This window comes from Oreochromis aureus, linkage group 2 (assembly GCF_013358895.1).
Source record: "Oreochromis aureus strain Israel breed Guangdong linkage group 2, ZZ_aureus, whole genome shotgun sequence".
Taxonomy (NCBI): Eukaryota; Metazoa; Chordata; class Actinopteri; order Cichliformes; family Cichlidae; genus Oreochromis; species Oreochromis aureus.
In genome coordinates, this window is record NC_052943.1 from 21,126,133 (window position 1) to 21,146,017 (window position 19,885).

At 39.8% G+C, this 19,885-nt stretch overlaps 1 protein-coding gene and 1 pseudogene across 1 annotated transcript; both read right to left on the minus strand.

Moving 5' to 3' along the window:
- Positions 1 to 234: 234 nt before the first annotated feature.
- LOC120443075 lies at positions 235 to 3,080 on the minus strand. Its single transcript, XM_039620829.1, has 5 exons — positions 2,717 to 3,080; positions 1,764 to 2,117; positions 1,514 to 1,651; positions 1,360 to 1,418; positions 235 to 1,218 (listed from the first exon to the last, which is right to left on the minus strand). The coding sequence occupies exons 1-5, from the start codon at positions 3,036 to 3,038 to the stop codon at positions 1,120 to 1,122; spliced, it is 972 nt and encodes a 323-aa protein (XP_039476763.1). The 5' UTR covers positions 3,039 to 3,080; the 3' UTR covers positions 235 to 1,119.
- Positions 3,081 to 10,488: 7,408 nt separating this feature from the next.
- Positions 10,489 to 11,764, minus strand: LOC120432871 (annotated as a pseudogene).
- Positions 11,765 to 19,885: the final 8,121 nt, after the last annotated feature.

Consider the following 19,885-nt stretch of genomic DNA (forward strand, 5'->3'; position numbering starts at 1 on the left):
GTTACGGGAGCCTTTGGTTGATGTTGTAGTTTCTCACCATGCATCTGACAGACACTTGAGGATAGCAGCTTTCAAAGCGAGTAGCTTTGAAAGTAAGGCTCCCCAGTAAATGTAATATGTTATTTTTACAGTGAGCTAACAAGCTACAGATACTCAACAATAATGAAAAATATTATTTATTTTATTTGAATACAATAAATCAGAAAATTAAACATTTGTAACTTAAGTTGACTGCTTCCAGCATATTGTATTTTTTAAAAACCCATCACCAATTTTTCACACAAACCTTTGCATGTTAACATAGCCAACAGTCACAAAAACCTTTATGTGGCAGAGAGCTGTTTCAAACACTGAGACCTGGCCATTATGTTTTTTATTATATTGTGAATGCTTTGCCATGGGTAACACTTCCACTAAGATACCTCTGACAAGGGGCATAATTATCTTTTCACACTGCTCCTATGGTGTTAAAAATCATATGAGTTCCTGTTCTGTCAGTATACCAGCTGAATTCCAGATAATACAGAACAGAGTGGTAATCGATAGTAGGGGAACCAGGGCTCTGGGCAAAATACGATGAAGCTGCCCTGGTTTTTCTGCCTGTACTTGCAACAGCCTACATATGCAATGTAGCTAAGTGGGAGATCCTATGTCAAAGATTTGCATAAGATCTGAAAGCAAACACTTGCAAGTTGTCAAGAGTTTTGACTGACAACAGAATGCACAGCAAACACACAAACATGGTTAAACCCGAGACTGCACGGGCCTCTTGTGGTTCTTACACTTCTTACCTTAAATCCTAATAACATCTTGTTGTTGATGGTTAGTCACAGTGAAGCTGCTGCATGTGGTTTTGCCAATTGTCACACAAACTATTCAATATTGCCAAGATTATAAAGAACTTTGTTATCAGTTTTAAAATGTACTTTTTACATTTAAAAACAACTATTACAATGAAGCAAAAATGATTCTACAACTGATTAATGTACACATTTTTCATTTAAACATAGATATGGAAATCGCAGTTGAGGATCATCAGGCACTTGACACACTGATCCTACAGACAAAAATTTCTAAAATTCATCCAAATCCACCATAGGGTCGGGGCAACATACAGGTTTAGTCATTAGGCTGTACTTGTATATCTCTTTCCATCATCATGGCTGTCTTAGTCAACCTGAACACAACCACAGTATGAAGCCCTGTATCCTGTGAGATCTGAAAAAATATATATATATTTCACAAAACTGTGAGATGACAAATATTTTTTTTTCTGCTGAAATATATGTGACAGTGTTATTAGATGAAAGTAATAACAATAGTGTTAAAATGTATGTATGTATATTTAAAATAACTTACCTTCTGATTTAGTTGATTACTAGTGTTCATGGTATAATTCAGTTGCACTGCTACAGCACCTGAATTAAAGGAACCGAAAATAAAAATAAGATTTACTGAAATTCAGAATATACTGCAAATTAAGTATAGATAAGTATAAAGGAAATCTGATTACCATTTGAGACATTGTATGCCTTTTTGTTGATCATATAGCTCAGTAAGGCTATAACCATCAAACTTATTGCCAAAACAACACACAAAAGAAACACAACTGTGTTGACCACCTGAGAATCACCAAATGAAAAAATGGTGTCTGAAAAACAAAAGGATCAAGCACGAAAGGTTAATCGCTATGAAGTGTGCCACCTGAAAACTAGAAATACTCTGAAGATCTGAAGATGTATATATTGCAAAAAAGCCATTACTTTCAATATTCAATTTTGCTCCATTCCCAAAAATGATATGTCCACATGTTGCCACAGCACAATAGTAGTTTCCAGAATCAGAAGAGCTGATCTTGTTCTTTGAGAAGTTGTAGACACATTTTCGAGGAGAATAAACATCAGACTGCCTCTCACATTCATCACCACTGCTTCTATGAACGTAAATCACACTGGGATATGTTTCATTCATTCCTGCTCTGAACCAGTACACATCCTCTGGACATGTATTCTTCTGCAGGTCAGAGAGGACTGAACACTGTAGAGTTACTGAGTCTCCTGGATATATCGGAGCTGATGGCAACTCTTGAATGACAACGGGGATGTCAGGTTCTGGTCCTGGAAAATTTTTAAAAAAGTATGTACAGTTAATTTAAAACCACTGTAAGAACTGTTATTTTTCACAGTCATGAATTAAGCTAAACTTATGACACCAACTGTCCCTCAAACTTATGGATGATTCTTAACAAATGTATTATTCCACCCATCATGAAAACAATTAACAGAAATATTTTAGCAATCTGCCACAAATTTGTTTAAAAACAAAAGTTATATTGTTATTTCAGCAAACTGAATTCATGTTGTTATACACTCATTTAAGCTGACTTCTGTTCAGGAATGCAAGTAAATAAGATTGGATATCTTAATCAAAATATAGTAAAGTACTTTACTATATTTTCAGCTTTTTAAAAACAGTACATTTAAAATGCATGTATAATATTGATATTTTATTATAAACATATGTTTGTGCATACTGGTGCATTATCCAACAGAGAAACATGAAAAATCATTTTGGTAATAACTAGTAATAATTAGTAAGTACTGTTAATTAAGGGCAGCTGTGGCATAAACCTTACAATGAGTGGTAGTTTAATAAATGTGTTAATCAAAATAAATTAAAAGTTGAGCATCAATAAGAAGAATATTGTGTCATTTACCTTTGACTCTTAGGAAAGTAATATTCCACTGTGTTGTTTTGAGTTCAATCACTTCTTTACAGTAATAGAAGGCAGTGTCATTGAGCTGTGTTTGAATTATATGGAGAACAAATGTTCCTGTTCCCTGCTTTGTTGTAATACGAGGAGTTTTGTTAACAGTGGCATGATCAAAAGTGTAGGTCGCCCCTAAGACTTCAGGCAGATTTCCAGCAACAACTCGGATCCAAAAAAGTAATCCTGACAAGTTAGACCGGCGACTACACGTCAGAGTCACATCTTCTCCAGGATGAACATTTTTTGTTACAAAGCTTTGGTCATCCATGCATTCTGAAAAATAAAGTCAATCCTTTACATTTATCCAAGCGTAAAAAGGTTACAATTACTGAAACACAGTGAAAACTGAACACATATGCATACTTACGCCCAGCTGTCAGTAAAAGAGCTATGCACAATATGATCAGCATTTTCTGGTTCAGACCTCAGTTAAAATTAGATTTCACTGCAAGATGATTAATCTTAATGTGGTTTTATCAAATGGGAGGGGACAGTGAGATGGGAGGTAACCATTTTAAAACAATCTGATTGGTCTGTAATAGTGTTAGCTTTTAAATGTCTTTCCAAAGTTAAAAGTATCTCATTGTCTCCAATGAACATACATGACACGAGCAGTAACAAGACTCATAAGTAACACTCTGGAATAGATTTCCTGTTCAAAATTTCCAGCCATGTTACAAAGAGAAAAGTTCCAAGACATCACTTTTTGCTTAGTTGCTCTATTGGGCCAAAAAAGTGGCTAAATATTACCAGAAAAAGGCAATAATGGAAAATTGTATCCAAGATTTTACATTATAATTCATGATATAATTTTGATTATTGATAAACACAACATCATCAATACAGGAAGACGAAAAATCTTCACCAAAACACAATACAGACAATGCAGGTTCCGTGTCAATCGTATGTCAAGAGAAAAAGTAGTATTTTGTGATTTTGCAACAATGTTAAGGTCAAAATGTCCAAACTGTAAAAAGGCTACATGAAAAGAAAATATTGCTTCGTTTATTTTGGGCTAAACTAAAACCATCCATCCATCTTCATCCGCTTTATCCGAGGCCGGGTCGCGGGGGCAGCAGCCTAAGCAGAGAAGCCCAGACCTCCCTCTCCCCAACCACCTCCTCCAGCTTATCCGGGGAACACCAAATGCGTTCCCAGGCCAGCCGAGAGATATAATCTCTCCAGCGTGTCCTGGGTCTGCCCGGGGCCTCCTCCCGGTGGGACATGCCCGAACACCTCACCCAGGAGGCGCCCAGGAGGCATCCTTGTCAGATGCCCGAACCACCTCAACTGGCTCCTTTCGATGTAGAGGAGCAGCGGCTCTACTCTGAGCCCCTCCCGGATGGCCGAACCTCTCACCCTGTCTCTAAGGGAGAGGCCAGCCACCCTTCGGAGGAAGCTCATTTCTGCCGCTTGTATCCGCGATCTCGTTCTTTTCGGTCACTACCCACAGCTCGTGGCCATAGGTGAGGTAGGGACGTGGATCGACCGGTAAATTGAGAGCTTCGCTTTTACACTCAGCTCCCTCTTCACCACGACGGACCGGTGCAGCGTCCGCATCACTGCAACCGCAGCACCAATCCGTCTGTCGATCTCCGGCTCCTTCTCCCATCACTCGCGAACAAGACCCCAAGATACTTGAACTCCTCCACTTGGGGCAGGAACTCATCCCGACCCAGAGTGGGCACTCCACCCTTTTCCGGCTGAGAACCATGGCCTCAGATTTGGAGGTGCTGATCCTCATTCCCGCTGCTTCACACTCGGCTGCGAACCGTTCCAGTGCGAGCTGGAGGCCCTCACCTGATGAATCCAACAGAACCACATCATCCGCAAAAAGCAGAGATGAGATTCTGAGGCCACCGAAGCGAAAGCCCTCCGCCACTTGGCTGCGCCTAGAAATCCTGTCCATAAAAATTATGAACAGAACCGGTGACAAAGGGCAGCCCTGGCGGAGCCCATCACCCACCGGGAACGAGTCCGACTTATTGCCGGCAATGCGAACCAAACTCTTGCAACGGTTGTATAGGGATCGAATGGCCCGTAGCAATGGGCCAGACACCCCATACTCCCGCAACACCTCCCACAGGACACCCCGAGGGACACGGTCGAATGCCTTCTCCAAGTCCACAAAACACATGTAGACTGGTTGGGCAAACTCCCATGCACCCTCAAGTATCCTCGAGAGGATAAAGAGCTGGTCCAGTGTTCCATGCGACCAGGACGAAAACCGCATTGTTCCTTCTGTATCCGAGGTTCGACTAGCGGACGAACTCTCCTTTCCAGCACCCTGGCATAGACTTTCCCAGGGAGGCTGAGGAGTGTGATCCCCTGTGGTTGGAACACACCTCCGGTCTCCCTTCTTAAAGATGGGGACCACCACCCCGGTCTGCCAATCCAGGGGTACTGCCCCTGATCTCCACGCAACATTGCAGAGGCGTGTCAACCAGGACAGCCCTACAACGTCCAGAGCCTTCAGGAACTCGGGGCGGACCTCATCAACACCAGGGGCTCTGCCACCAAGGAGTTGTTTAACTGCCTCAGTGACCTCGCCCCCGGAAATTGGCGGGTCATTCCCCTCATCCCCAGACTCTGCTTCCTCCTCGGAAGACGTGTCAGTGGGATTAAGGAGGTCCTCGAAGTATTCCTTCCACCGCCTGACAATTTTCCCAGTCGACGTCAGCAGCGCTCCACCAGCACTATACACAGTGCAGGTAGAGCACCGCTTTCCCCTCCTGAGACGCCTGACGGTTTGCCAGAATCTCTTCGAGGCAGTCCGAAAGTCTTTTTCCATGGCCTCTCCGAACTCCTCCCACACCCGAGTTTTTGCTTCAGCCACTGCCCGAGCCGCATTCCGCTTGGCCTGTCGATACCTGTCGGCTGCCTCCGGAGTCCCACAGGCTAACCAAGCCCGATAGGACTCCTTCTTCAGCCTGGTGGCTCCCTTCACCTCTGGTGTCCACCATTTGGTTCGGGGATTACCACCACGGCAGGCACCAACCACCTTGCAGCCGCAGCTCAATGCAGCAGCTTCGGCAATGGAGACGCTGAACATGGTCCATTCGGACTCAATGTCCCCAGTCTCCCTCGGAATGCTGTTGGAGCTCTGCCGGAGGTGTGCGTTGAAGATCTCATGGACTGGGGCCTCTGCTAGACGTTCCCAGCACACCCTCACTACGCGTTTAGGTAAACTAAAACCATGAGAATTTATATGATGTCAGAACTTTCTTTTGGTAACATCTTACACACGAGTCTTTTATTCTCTTTGCACTGCTGCCACCATTTGGTGGAAGCTGGTTTATTAATTCACTAAGAAACTTTAATTGAAGTAGCAGGTTTTTTCTGACTGAGATGCTTGTCTCACTGATGTTAGCTGATGTTAGTAGATTTAGATTTTATATCTACATTATTTTGGATAATCTTTGAACCCACTGGACCAAAAGTAATCTGTCTTTAATATCCCTACAGATTACTTTTGATTCTTTGCTTGTTTACATGCGTTTTCCTGGTCTCTCCCTGCATCTATACTAGACAATTCATAAAAAGTGACCCTTGATTACTTTAAAAGTTAAAAACAACAACTACTATTACAATTACCAGCCATAGTTTGAGTCATTTTTTGTCTACCCATCTGTACTTCTAAGTAGTTAATCATTTTTTCATCAAACACCAGAAAATAGAAACATGGAAACAGAAAAGGCCTTAGCTAGCTGTCAATTTGAAGCCAGGACCGCCTTGCTATGAGGCATAATAGTCACCAGATGTCACAAAAAAAACCTAAAAAAACCTGATATCTTCCTGGGATGGGGCCACTTAAAAAATGAAGTGATGAATCCCAATTTGTTTTAAAGTTTCCTCAATATGTACGGAAGGAGAAAATGTCAGGAAAGAGGTATGCGCTGCTCCATCCGTCGACCCTAGAACTTCACATGCAGGCTTCACATGTAACACTTAAGGTCAGATACCTCATGCTCAGTACCTGAATGACTTGCAGTGGTAAATGGAACCATGAATTCTGCTGTCTACCAAAACATCCTGACCTCAAGCTGAAACTGAAACACACTTGGTTTCTGCAGTAGGACAGTGATCCAAAACACACCAGCAAGTCCAACTCTGAATGGATTAAGAAAAAAAATGAAAACTTGGGAGTGCCCTAATCAAAATCCTAACCTGAAACCGATTGTGATACTGTGGCATCATCTTAAAAAGGTAGCTGATCCTCAAAAACCCTTCAATGTTGCTGAATTACAACAATTCTGTGTCTCCCCGGCCGGCTCAAACACGCTATAGGTATTTGTTGTTGTTTTTCCTCCCTCACTCTTTCTCTCTCTTCTGTCCCTCTCGCCTTGGCGGAGCTCACTGTGGGCTCCACTCTTGGCCAACACACCTGCAAGCAATTGCTCACCAGTGGCACATTATTCCTGCCTCTCCCGGCCACCATTTAAGACGGTGGCTCAGTGTTTCTCGTTGCTGGAACATTAAACGTCATTAAACGCTTGGGTGTAAAATTATCTCCAGTGTTTCCTTCGTGGATTTCCTAGTGTTGATTCTCTTGTCTGTCTATATTCACTGGTTCCACACATGTTGCCCGTCCCTGGGCTACCCAAGCGTGAATTACAAGCGTGAAAAGGAGGTGGAGGGTAGAGGGCCTACCCCGGGTTTACTCTGGGTTACTGCCCCAAGCGGAGGATCTTAAGTATCTCCGGGTCTTGTTCAGAAGTGAAAGCAGAAAGGAGCAGGAGGTTGACAGACAAATTGGGGCCGTGTCTTCAGGGATGCAGATACTGCATAGGTAAAGCTAGAGCTTAGCATTAAAATGTAGCTCTTGATTTACTGCTCAATCTACATCCCTATCCTCACCTATGGTCACAAGCTCAGTGACTAAAAGAATTAGTTTGCGGATACAAGTAACTGTAATTCATTATTATCAGAATGTCCTAAAACCTCCCTGAAAAGCCTTCAGTTAATTCAAAATGCTGCAGCAAGAGTACTGACAGGGACTAGAAAGAGAGAGCATATTTCTCCTATATTGACTTCCCTTCATTGTCTCAGAAATGAAGGAATTGAATTCAAAATCCTGCTCCTCACATACAAGGTCTTAAATAATCTTATCTTAATGACCTTGTATTACCATATCACCCCATTACAGCACTTTGCTCTCGCACTACAGGCTTACTTGTTGTTCCTAGAGTATTTAAAAGCAGAATGGGAGGCAGAACCTTCAGTTTTCAGGCCCCTCTTCTGTGGAACCAGCTTCCAGTTTGGATTCGGGAGACAGACACTATCTCTACTTTTGAGATTAGGCTTAAATCTTTTCTTTTTGTTAAAGCATGTAGATAGGGCTGGATCAGATGACCCAGAATCCTCCCTTAGTTATGCTGCAATAGGTCTAGACTGCTGGAGGATTCCCATGATGCACTGAGTATTTCTTCAGTCAGTCCTTTCTAAATCACTATCTGTTAATAAACCTCTCTGCACTGAATCATACTTGTTATTAATCCCTGGCTCTCTTTCACAGCATGTCTTTCATTCTGTCTTCCTTCTCTCTCCCCAACTGATGGCGGCAGATGGCCACCCCTCCCCAAGTCTGGTTCTGTTGGAGGTTTCTTCCTATTAAAAAGGAGTTTTTCCTTCCCACTGTTGCCAAACTGCTTGCTCATAGGGGGTCATATAATTGTTGGGTTTTTCTTTTGTAGGGTCTACCTTGCAATACAGGGAGTGCAGAATTATTAGGCAAATGAGTGTTTTGTCCACATCATCCTCTTCATGCATGTTGTCTTACTCCAAGCTGTATAGGCTCGAAAGCCTACTACCAATTAAGCATATTAGGTGATGTGCATCTCTGTAATGAGAAGGGGTGTGGTCTAATGACATCAACACCCTATATCAGGTGTGCATAATTATTAGGCAACTTCCTTTCCTTTGGCAAAATGGGTCAAAAGAAGGACTTGACAGGCTCAGAAAAGTCAAAAATAGTGAGATATCTTGCAGAGGGATGCAGCAGTCTTAAAATTGCAAAGCTTCTGAAGCGTGCTCATCGAACAATCAAGCGTTTCATTCAAAGTAGTCAACAGGGTCGCAAGAAGCGTGTGGAAAAACCAAGGCGCAAAATAACTGCCCATGAACTGAGAAAAGTCAAGCGTGCAGCTGCCAAGATGCCACTTGCCACCAGTTTGGCCATATTTCAGAGCTGCAACATCACTGGAGTGCCCAAAAGCACAAGGTGTGCAATACTCAGAGACATGGCCAAGGTAAGAAAGGCTGAAAGATGACCACCACTGAACAAGACACACAAGCTGAAACATCAAGACTGGGCCAAGAAATATCTCAAGACTGATTTTTCTAAGGTTTTATGGACTGATGAAATGAGAGTGAGTCTTGATGGGCCAGATGGATGGGCCCGTGGCTGGATTGGTAAAGGGCAGAGAGCTCCAGTCCGACTCAGACACCAGCAAGGTGGAGGTGGAGTACTGGTTTGGGCTGGTATCATCAAAGATGAGCTTGTGGGGCCTTTTCGGGTTGAGGATGGAGTCAAGCTCAACTCCCAGTCCTACTGCCAGTTTCTGGAAGACACCTTCTTCAAGCAGTGGTACAGGAAGAAGTCTGCATCCTTCAAGAAAAACATGATTTTCATGCAGGACAATGCTCCATCACACGCGTCCAAGTACTCCACAGCGTGGCTGGCAAGAAAGGGTATAAAAGAAGAAAAACTAATGACATGGCCTCCTTGTTCACCTGATCTGAACCCCATTGAGAACCTGTGGTCCATCATCAAATGTGAGATTTACAAGGAGGGAAAACAGTACACCTCTCTGAACAGTGTCTGGGAGGCTGTGGTTGCTGCTGCACGCAATGTTGATGGTGAACAGATCAAAACACTGACAGAATCCATGGATGGCAGGCTTTTGAGTGTCCTTGCAAAGAAAGGTGGCTATATTGGTCGCTGATTTGTTTTTGTTTTGTTTTTGAATGTCAGAAATGTATATTTGTGAATGTGGAGATGTTATATTGGTTTCACTGGTAAAATAAATAATTGACATGGGTATATATTTGTTTTTTTGTTAAGTTGCCTAATAATTATGCACAGTAATAGTCACCTGCACACACAGATATCCCCTAAAATAGCTAAAACTGAAAAAAAACTAAAAACTACTTCCAAAAACATTCAGCTTTGATATTAATGAGTTTTTTGGGTTCATTGAGAACATGGTTGTTGTTCAATAATAAAATTATTCCTCAAAAATACAACTTGCCTAATAATTCTGCACTCCCTGTAGTTGCCACATAGTGTATTAGTTGATGGCCCAGGGAGATGAAATGCAAGCTTTGCTTAAGCATCACTTTTTCCACACTCAAAAGCTCTGACATCAGAGTAAATACAAATTGCCTCTGTTGCTCTTGCATTCCTTCTCTCTGCTTTGCGAGTGTTTCTCTTGGTAAAAGTTGGTGCAGCATAAGTCAATGAGTCTTCATGTCTCTGAGAAATAAAAACAAAAATCTATCAACTTGTATGCACATCTGTAGACTACCAAGAACAATTGCTGATAGTTTTGTTTCTATCAGACTGTTTATTTCTAAATTTCTTACTTGCTGAATTTGTTGTTCTGTCCTAGTTGTTTCTGTATTTGTTTGTAGAGAAGCAGCAGCTGGATTAAAACAATTTGAACAAAAGAAATAACTGTAAATAGTGACTAGAAGCAAATGTTTCACTGTATTTTACTTTACTGAAATAACTTCTTACCGGAGGTTTTGTGTTTTTCTTTCATAGTGTAAATGAGGAAGGCTATAACAATCAGGTTTTTGCTGAGAGCAACACATAGGAGAAATAGAACTGTGTTTGTTTTCTGCAAATCCCAATGATGGACAACTGAAAGTATATTAAAAAAGCTCTTAATTAATGTGAAGTAATATTAAACTGTAAAACTACTGTTGATGTGTAATAATAATATATTAATTTTGACTAAAATATTAACATTAATTTATAGAAAAACACTTACCTTCGATATCGAGTTTTGTTCCATTTCCAAACAGTATCTCTCCACATGTGGCCACAGCACAGTAATAAGTTCCCGTATCAGACAAGCTGACGTTCCTGGAGAAGCTGTAGACACATTTCTGTTGGTGGGAAGCCTCAGGACTCCACTCACAGTCATAACCATTTTTTCCATGACTATAAATTAAACTAGGATGAGATTCATCTGGTTTGGCTCTGTACCAGTACACACTGTGATCTTCTGTACATGTTCTGTTCTCAGAATTAGAGAGGACTGAACACTGCAGAGTTACTGGGGCTCCTGGATGGACTGTATTAGACAAAAAGTCTTGAGTGACACCAGTGATGCCTGGGTCAGGTCCTATGAAATAAAAATAAATATGTTTCATTACATTTGGTTAAATCAAAACAATTCAAATATATTAAATTAGTGCATATTTAGCAAATGAAATTGTTGCAACTAAACATAAAAACTACAAATAATTTTGCTGTTGTTGGCGCATTAGTGTTGCTGTTTCTGTTTTACTTACCTTTGACTCTAAGAAAAGTTCCTTTCAAAAATGTCATGTTGCGCTGTCTTACTTTGATGCAGTAATAAACAGCTGTATCACTTAACTGTGCTCTGTTGATATGTAGAACAAAAGTTCCAGGCTCTTGTTTTGTTGTAATATTGTGAATCGTTTTAATAGTCGGAACATTATGAGATATTGTTTATCCTAAAACTTCAGGAAAGCTCTGAGAAACAAGTCTGATCCAAAATAAGTTTGTTGAATGCCAACGACGATCACGGGAACAATTTAGAGTCACATTTTGCCCAACATCAACATTTTTGGTGTCAAAGATCTGATGATCTGAGCATCCTGAAAATTAAAAGCAGAATCATGGTTACCAACAGTGATATAGTCATATAATCTTTTAGATTAATACACCACAGTGATTAAGAATTTTGTACTTACGCCCAAAATTGACCAAGAGCAGTATATAAAAAATTGTCAGCATTTTCTTTTTTTCCCTCTTGACACGGCAGATGTTTGAAGCTGCATTGTGAAAGGATTTGTCTACATTTAACCGTATCAAAGGGGAGGGAACAATTTTTAGAGCAATCTTATTGGCTTCTCACTCTGGTGCTGTTTCACTGCACTACCACAATGGAAATATGCCATACCCAGAGTTTAAACACATGAAACAACACCAGCAACACACTCAAGGTATTTTATTTTTGACTCTCATATTGGTTTTCTTACAGTGGGCTGTTTAGTGTAGACAACACATACTTTGTTTACAACAGTTTTCTCAAACGGAAATCAAAATAGGAAAATGTGAAGGTTGTGCATGATGTTAGTTATTGTTCCAGATACAGGGTTACCCTATTTTATTAGTTTCACACTTAGGTCATGCAGAAATAACTCTCATGTATATGCAAAGTAAAATATTAATAGAGATACAGTAATTGTGAATCTTTATTTGCTTCATCTCCACACACACACACACACACATACATATTGTTATGCAACTTACTTTTCATACATACACATAAAATTGCACCCAGTTCTCAGGAAACACTCTGATTATTGGACATTTTTAACATGTCCTTTTCACTGGAAAATATTTATATGGCAGTCACTGTTTTACCATAATCACCTCTATCAAAGTGAAGAAAACAGTGGATAACTGAGACTGTGCACTATTAAACTTCTTTTGATTGAGTACTCAAAATGAATTTTGGTTCTCCTCACATTGAAGAAATACTTTTTTACATTTCAAAGTGAATAACAATGAATGTGAATAATGCAAGTACATGTCAGTTTTATGTGTTTAATAATAAAATCAAGTTAGAGGTTTTTCCATACCTGTTTTTAAATTCTAGTGTAGTAAAGTTAGACTAAAGTGGTGAACAAGGGACACTTAAATATGTGGGTGTGCACACAGACAAATACTACTGACAAAGAATGCAAAGATAATGAGCTTGATTGTGGAAAGTTGTCAAATTTAAAAACATATTCCACAGGATAAGAGGCAAAGTATAAACGCTACATTCTAGAAGGGGGGTTCTTAAACTTTTTTACCTCTGGGCCCAACGTTTCTACTACAAGGTGGCCCGGGGCCCATTCAGATATTAACACTGTATTGAATAAGTTGATGTTGCTTTTGGTTTGATTTATATTTAATAACTAAATCAAATCAATTATGATGACATGAGGTAATGTAATAGACATTTATTTATTATTTGTATGTGAACCTGCACATAAAACAAAATGCCAAACAGGTTAACAATTCATGGAACAAAATCAATTCCTCCACTGTGATTGGATAGTATTAGTCCACAGTCCACACATTGGGATCTCCACTCCGCCTTGTTTCCTCCATTCAGAAACCTTTACTTCAGGTAGTCAGGGTTACTTGCACAAAAATTTTGCCTTTTGGGAGGGGGGCTTGTCACTTTCATCTTCATTTTTGCATTTTAAGAACTTCTGCATATATTTTGCTAACTGCAAATGTCGGGGAGATTGTTTTCTTCTGCTTGCTTATTGAGGCTGATTAAACAAATCCCACCAAGTGGTGGGAAGCTGTATTGTAACTGAGATTTTCATGGATAACAGTAGTCCCTGGTGTCTTCAATTAATAACTTATGATATCCCGCGGGCCTCGCGGTCCACAGATGTAAAACTAAAAACGTGTGGCTCTTAAGAATCACTGTTCTAGACAGGTTGCCAACTTATTGCCTTGCTAGCACATAAATACAGATAACCTTTCATGCTCACACTCAGACCTATGACCAATTTGGAACCATCAATTAGTCTAAACCCATGCATGTCTTTGGACTGTGGGAGGAAGCCAAGTACCTGGAGAAAACCCACACCAATGCAAGGAGAACATTCAAGTTCTACACACCTAGCTGACTCAAAACCTAAGTTACAAAAACTTGGATTATCTTTCAGTGATTTAACATATTTGAAAATATGCATCCGTCTGATAAAGGAAGAACTGTGCCGTTTCATTCTTTTCTTTTTCATTTCAATATTTTACTTAAAATGGAATCAATGAAATTTACTTTAAGTGATTCCATCAAGTTTGTACTTAATGGAAGGTGTTAATGGTTGATGCTCTTATTTAGAAAATCTAAGTAAATGATTAACTTATTCAGGTACACATGTACACATATACAGAATATTAAATGAGCAAGCTATTTGTGAGTAAGCATGTTACTAGATTTTTTATGAATCCTCACTTCATACTGTAATCCAGAGTTCATTTATGCAGTTTGTAGTTAATTCAGGATTTAGTGTGACCTCATTTATGCCTTACAAAGTCTTTTAAAATGAAACAGAAAGGTCAGCATTAACAGTCAGCTGTTGTCACAACAGAAAAAAGAAACAGACAAAGCACAAAGTGACACAGAAAGATTCTGTATTATGCAAACACAATTGCATAATACAGAAATGTATGTGGGACGAGAGTCTGAGTTTGTAGCAGAGTGGCTGAGCTCCTGTCGGTGCTGGATCATCGCGTGAGAAACAGTCAATTTCCCCAGTGAACACAGATGTTTGGAAGTGTGTTGTTTTCTGCTAGTGTGGAGTTTCTTACTGCTGCTTTTGTGGTTTCCTACAGGATCGCGGAAACAGGAGGACAGAGCACGGGATTGGGAAACGGATAGAGCGGAGACACGGGCCATCATCACTGAGAGGAGATACTGCACGGGACTCAGGGACATACATTCACCTGGAGCGCACCAAAAATATTCTGCACTTTGTTATTCACCCAACTGTAAATAAGGTCCTGCGTTTGGGTCCTGTATCAGGATTCCTGACACTGAATTTGTAAAGCGTTTAAGATAGAAAGAGACAGACTGAGCAGTTGCATTCACAGAGGACTTTAACTTAAATATAGTGAAACGTCTTCATTTAAAATATAACAAGAATAACGTTATCACAAAACATAGTGAGTATTTCACAGAGCTTCACAAACAAGTGTAAAGATCACAAACGATAATGTCTGGAAATGGCTGTGGGATGTTTAAGAGTTTGGAATTTCTTTAGTCCGTCCTGCAGTTCCACTTTCCTCTGATTTGTTGTCAGTTGATTGAAGTCAGTTAGCAAACTTTAGTCAGACGAGTCAGAGAATCAAGTCAGGCTCAGTTCCAAAGTGCACCTGATTTAAACAAATAAGACAAGTTGTTTTGTGCTGTGTTTTTAAACAGCTGAACTCACCTGAAATTTTTTTTAAAAAGGGTGTGTGTGATTTTAAAGGGAATATTTAGATAACTGATGGTCCAATAATAACAAAATACATGAAAATGACTCTTGTTATTTTAATGTGGTACATTGTAAAATCTAATATTGTGTTTAAATAAAAATATTAAGTAGGCTGAACTTAATTTTTATCAATTTGTTATTAGAACTCAATTTAATTAAGTTACCAGTACTTTTTATGAAAAAACCCCTGATCAAATCAATTTATTTGAGTTGCCTTAACTTAGAAATACTAAGTAAGCTGGAAATTTTGCTTCTCAGTGCGAAAGGATGAAACGATGTGGTTTGAAAATGCCACGTCACTACCGTCCTCCCTCTGGTCTGGAACAGTCCGAATGTTCATGGTGCCCGCATTTTTTATGAGCAAACCTGGAGAAGCTTCAGCTCAAGATATTATTGTTGTCATTGCTGTGGATCTTTACCTGATACACTGACTTGGTGAGTAAATGTTTACTCTTATTCAAACTGATTTTGTGGCTTCTCTTAGTTTAGCACCAGGTTTATAATCTTGCTAGCTAGTTATTGTTAGCCTAGCATTGCTGCTGCAGCTGGGCTCATGTTACTTAAAAATTAACACCACAGCCTTAAAACCCTTATATGAAAATATGTCTGTGAAATTTTCTGTTGATTGTTTGAAATAAAAAAGTGAGATAAGAGCCCAGACAAAATTTTTCGGGAGGTGCAGCCGTTAGGGGTGGGGTGTATTTTCAATCCATAGCCATAACTAACTACCTATATATATCATGTTTAACCTGAGTAGCAAAAGATGCTGGGGGGAACAATACGCCAGGAGTTAGCTGTGCTCGCCGGCTGTATCGAGCCTTGACCTCCCAGTCAGCTATCGCACTGGTGGATAACAGAGCTCTCCGAAAACGTCGAAGCACTTTTGAGAATATATGATATTTTGATAAATTAAGTAGATATTTGAGCATTACACAGCTACATTCTCACCTGAAAATATCTTAAAAGGTTATTTTGTGACCCAGAAAGTGTAATCTGGGGAAAAGGAGGATCGCGGTTCTCAGAGCCTGTGCATACTTGTACGGGCTCAAATTGTGGTCATAAATATTTTGTACTTGTAAATCAATTTTGTACTTGTAAATCAGGATTTATATGTGCAAAAAGAATTTGTGTGTGTGTAAAAAAGATTTCTATGTGTAAAAAGAATTTGTGTGTGCGTAAAAAAGATTTGTGTGTGTAAAAAGAATTTGTGTGTGTGTAAAAAAGATTTCTATGTGTAAAAAGAATTTGTGTGTGCGTAAAAAAGATTTGTGTGTGGACTTAGCCAAAAAATACGTGTGAAACTCTGTAGTACGAATTTTGACCCGGTTTTTCTTCCTTTCATCTGATTGGCCAATGTCATGTCAATCACAAATTTAACTATCCAATCAGAGAACAGATGGGTTTGGCTGTCGGAGGGGCGCTTTTTTGAACTGCAGGTCCTTGAAGGGTAATACAGTTTGAAGCTGGAGGATCTCTATGTAAATATCCAATAGAAGCTAGGTCCCCTAACTTTCAGTAGCTGTTGAAAGGATAAAGTTGTGGTATATCAGTGGTTAGAAATACCATTATTACATTAGGATTAGTTGAACACAAAGTCAGGGCTGACCCGGGACCATGGCTGTGAGTCACAGTGCGCAGCATAAAGGTCCTTTCACATCGGACGCAGCATGTGCTGCTAATGCTAACTGCTAACTAAAATCCAAGGATCCAGAATTTGTTGCGCTGGCTGCTGAGCTCTGTGGGTTTTTGCAGCAGCTCTACCTGTACTAGATGCACCTGCTCCTTGTCATTTCTATCTCTGACTTTATGTCCTCTACAAGAGTTTTTTTTTTTTTTTTTGCTGGTTCTTCAAATATTCAATAAAACTATGTATGCTAATTCATAACGAAGAAAGCTTTGTAACTATCCCACTAGTGAAGACTGTCATTTCCACAATACTGCCCCCCCCCCTAGGTCCGCAGCGCTGTTGAAAATGCTCTGGAGGTCCCTGTATTAAGCACGTAATCCTGTGACACAAAAATCACCAAACTGAGACCACCACAGACTGTTTTCCTTCATGGTGATGAAGGAAAACGCTGGGCTGGCATCTAAAAGGGCATTTATTCCCTTCAAGGACCTGAAGCTCCATAAAGCACCCATCCAATAGCCAAACCCACCTGTTCTCTGATTGGATAGTTAAATTTGTGATTGACATGACATTGGCCAATCAGATGAAAGGAAGAAAAACAGGGTCAAAATTCGTACTTGTAACTTGAAACTTGAGTGCAGAGTTTCACACGTTTCACAGATGGTGTGGTCAGTGAAGATGGTCGCCTGCAGGTTCAAGCTCATTGCATCTCCAACCCACATCTACTGCCACTGTACTTAAGGGAAGTTAAAGACTTTCTTCTGCACTTACATTTGGATCACCTCGATCCATGACAGTCATTCAGGCAGTAATGCCTGGACTGGAAACAAGCCATCCTTAAAATATTACAACATTCCAGCTCCTGTGTTGGAATGAAAAACAAATGTGTTGTTTAAATTAGAGACTGCACTTGTGGCAGAACAATAAATATTTTATTTTGATTAGGGATGGGTACCGGTATGGCACCGGTTCTGACATAAACGGTAGTAACCAGACCGAAAAGCAGCGCACATTTCGGTGCTTTAGTTTGGTGCTTTTTATTCCCTGAGATGTGATACACGGAAACGCTCTAAAAGAACGTACATACCTGGTACGTTCTTTTAGAGCAGAGCTACAGATTAAAAATGTCCAAGACAAAGCGGTTAAAAGTCTGGCTGTACTTCACAGCAAAAGATACAAACTCAGCAGCCTGCAACAAGTGCTTTAAGCTGATACTGTGATACTGTGCAAAGGAGGTAACTCCTCGAATCTGATGAAACACCTGGCGACGCATAGCGGGTTTTTTTTTTTAAAGCTGAGAAATGCGCCGTATTTGATAGCTTGCTGCGAGACCTCACACCGGGCACATCTACTGCGGGTGTGGTGCCTGTTATCGGACACGGAGTTAGCAACAACCCCCAGTAACCCGAAGAGTAGAGTCCTGGCCCCTAGCCCTGTCAGCGTAGCAGAAATGATGACGGATGATGATGGCAGCAGCAGCCGTTCTTCTCTGCGTGAGTAGCTTAATGTTGTTCGTGTGTAATTTACGTTGAGTAGGCTAAACACGTTATTACATTAATGCATGTAAGGTGAACTAGCAAACATCGTCGTAGTGACATGCGGCTGTCTTCTTGTTTGATGGCAGATACTCCCTTCACCCTGGCAAAAAAGCTAAAATGACCAAAGAAAAAGTGGGAAACAGCTAAACATGAGAGGTTTGTGGACAAAGTTTGTGTTTTTCCATTCTTTAAGCACCGGTTTGAACACAGTTTAAGCACCGGCACCGTTTCAAAAGTACCGGTTTGGTACTGGTATCGGATAAAACCTAAACGATACCCATCCCTAATTTTGATTATATAAGTAATATAAGTACAAAACAAACTTGTGGTAGGCCTAAACTTATTTTCTTAATAATTAAATCTGAGACTTTGTTTCATTGTAAGATTATAACAGTGATTGCAATATAATTGTTTGTTGTTCAGCACAACAGTGTCCAGTATGTTGGCTGTTGTACTTTTTTGCATTTGAAAATAAAAGTTGGGCTGATTTTAACATCATTACAAAAAGTGTTGTTAATTATTTTTAATCATATTCAGGTTATCACAAATTGTTTTTTCATTTAGTTGAACTTGAAATGTTTGTCAATAGGTAAACAATTAGTAGTGTAAAGTCAGAAATATCAAGTTATTCTTAATACTGCATACTTGCAATGAATAAGTTGTCCTAACAGTCATCTTAAGTAAGCTTTACTTAGTTTTTTTGAGGCAACGAGTTTGCATATTTTTTTTAATTCTGGAAACTAAATAGGTTTTTACTCTGTACTCAGGGTGAATAAGTTGCCTTAACTTAGTCATCTTAAGTAAACTTTACTCAATTTTTTGGAGGCAACGAGTTTGCATAGTTTTTTGAGTTCTGTGAACTAATTAGATTTTACAGTGTACTACCAAAGTTAAAACTAAATTATGTGATTTATTTTCAGTTGATGTTGCATGTTTTTAATTAAATCCATTTTCAGAGCACTTGTGTTGTACAATAACAGACCAGCATCACACTAGCATTAGTTTGCAACAGGAAAACCTTGGACATTGTATTTATTAATGTAAAGTTACACCTCATATATACAAATTATTTACAGTCTGTGGTGGAAACCTGAGAAACCAAGCGTACTTCAGTTATCATTTGAATGTTTTATTAAAACTTCTGCATAATCCTCCTGAACAGACATAAAATATACTTAATGCCGGCTGATAGAAAAAAAACTGTAATCACAAAGCAAACAGGTTCAAACATGTGCCATATAGTTATTTTCTGAACACCTGACATAAATAATTAAAGACACAAAGAGCTCACACAACAAAATAACATTTTAGAATTTCTCTGCAGATTTCTGTATTTCTATTACAGCGGTCACAAAGTAAAACAAGAAAGAGTAAAAAAATGGGACATGAATTTAAAACACTAAATATGTAGTTGTTCTAAACCAAATTTCCCATCTGATGACCAGTGTTGGGACTAACGCGTTATTAAGTAACGCGTTACAGTAACTACGTTATTATTGTGGTAACGAGCACGGTAACTAGTTATTATGCCAAAACCAGGAACGCGTTACTGCGTTACTGGGATTTAGATAGGCTCGTTACTCGTTACTTCGTGTGGTGGATATCGCGGAGCTTCCACAGATTCAGTAACATTAGCAAGTGGTGGAAGCCAGCAGGTGGATGAAGGAAAAGGGAGGCAAGAGGAGAGACCCGAAGCGGCCGCCCGGT

What these genes read in the sequence shown, in the direction of transcription:
- LOC120443075 (XM_039620829.1), bottom strand. Translation starts at nt 3,038, where the DNA reads ATGGATGACCAAAGCTTTGTAACAAAAAATGTTCATCCTGGAGAAGAT. An exon ending in GGCATACAATGTCTCAAATG is followed by an intron (nt 1,419 to 1,513) that starts GTAATCAGATTT and finishes CCTTTAATTCAG; the next exon opens with GTGCTGTAGCAGTGCAACTG. An exon ending in GTAATCAACTAAATCAGAAG is followed by an intron (nt 1,219 to 1,359) that starts GTAAGTTATTTT and finishes ATATTTTTTCAG; the next exon opens with ATCTCACAGGATACAGGGCT.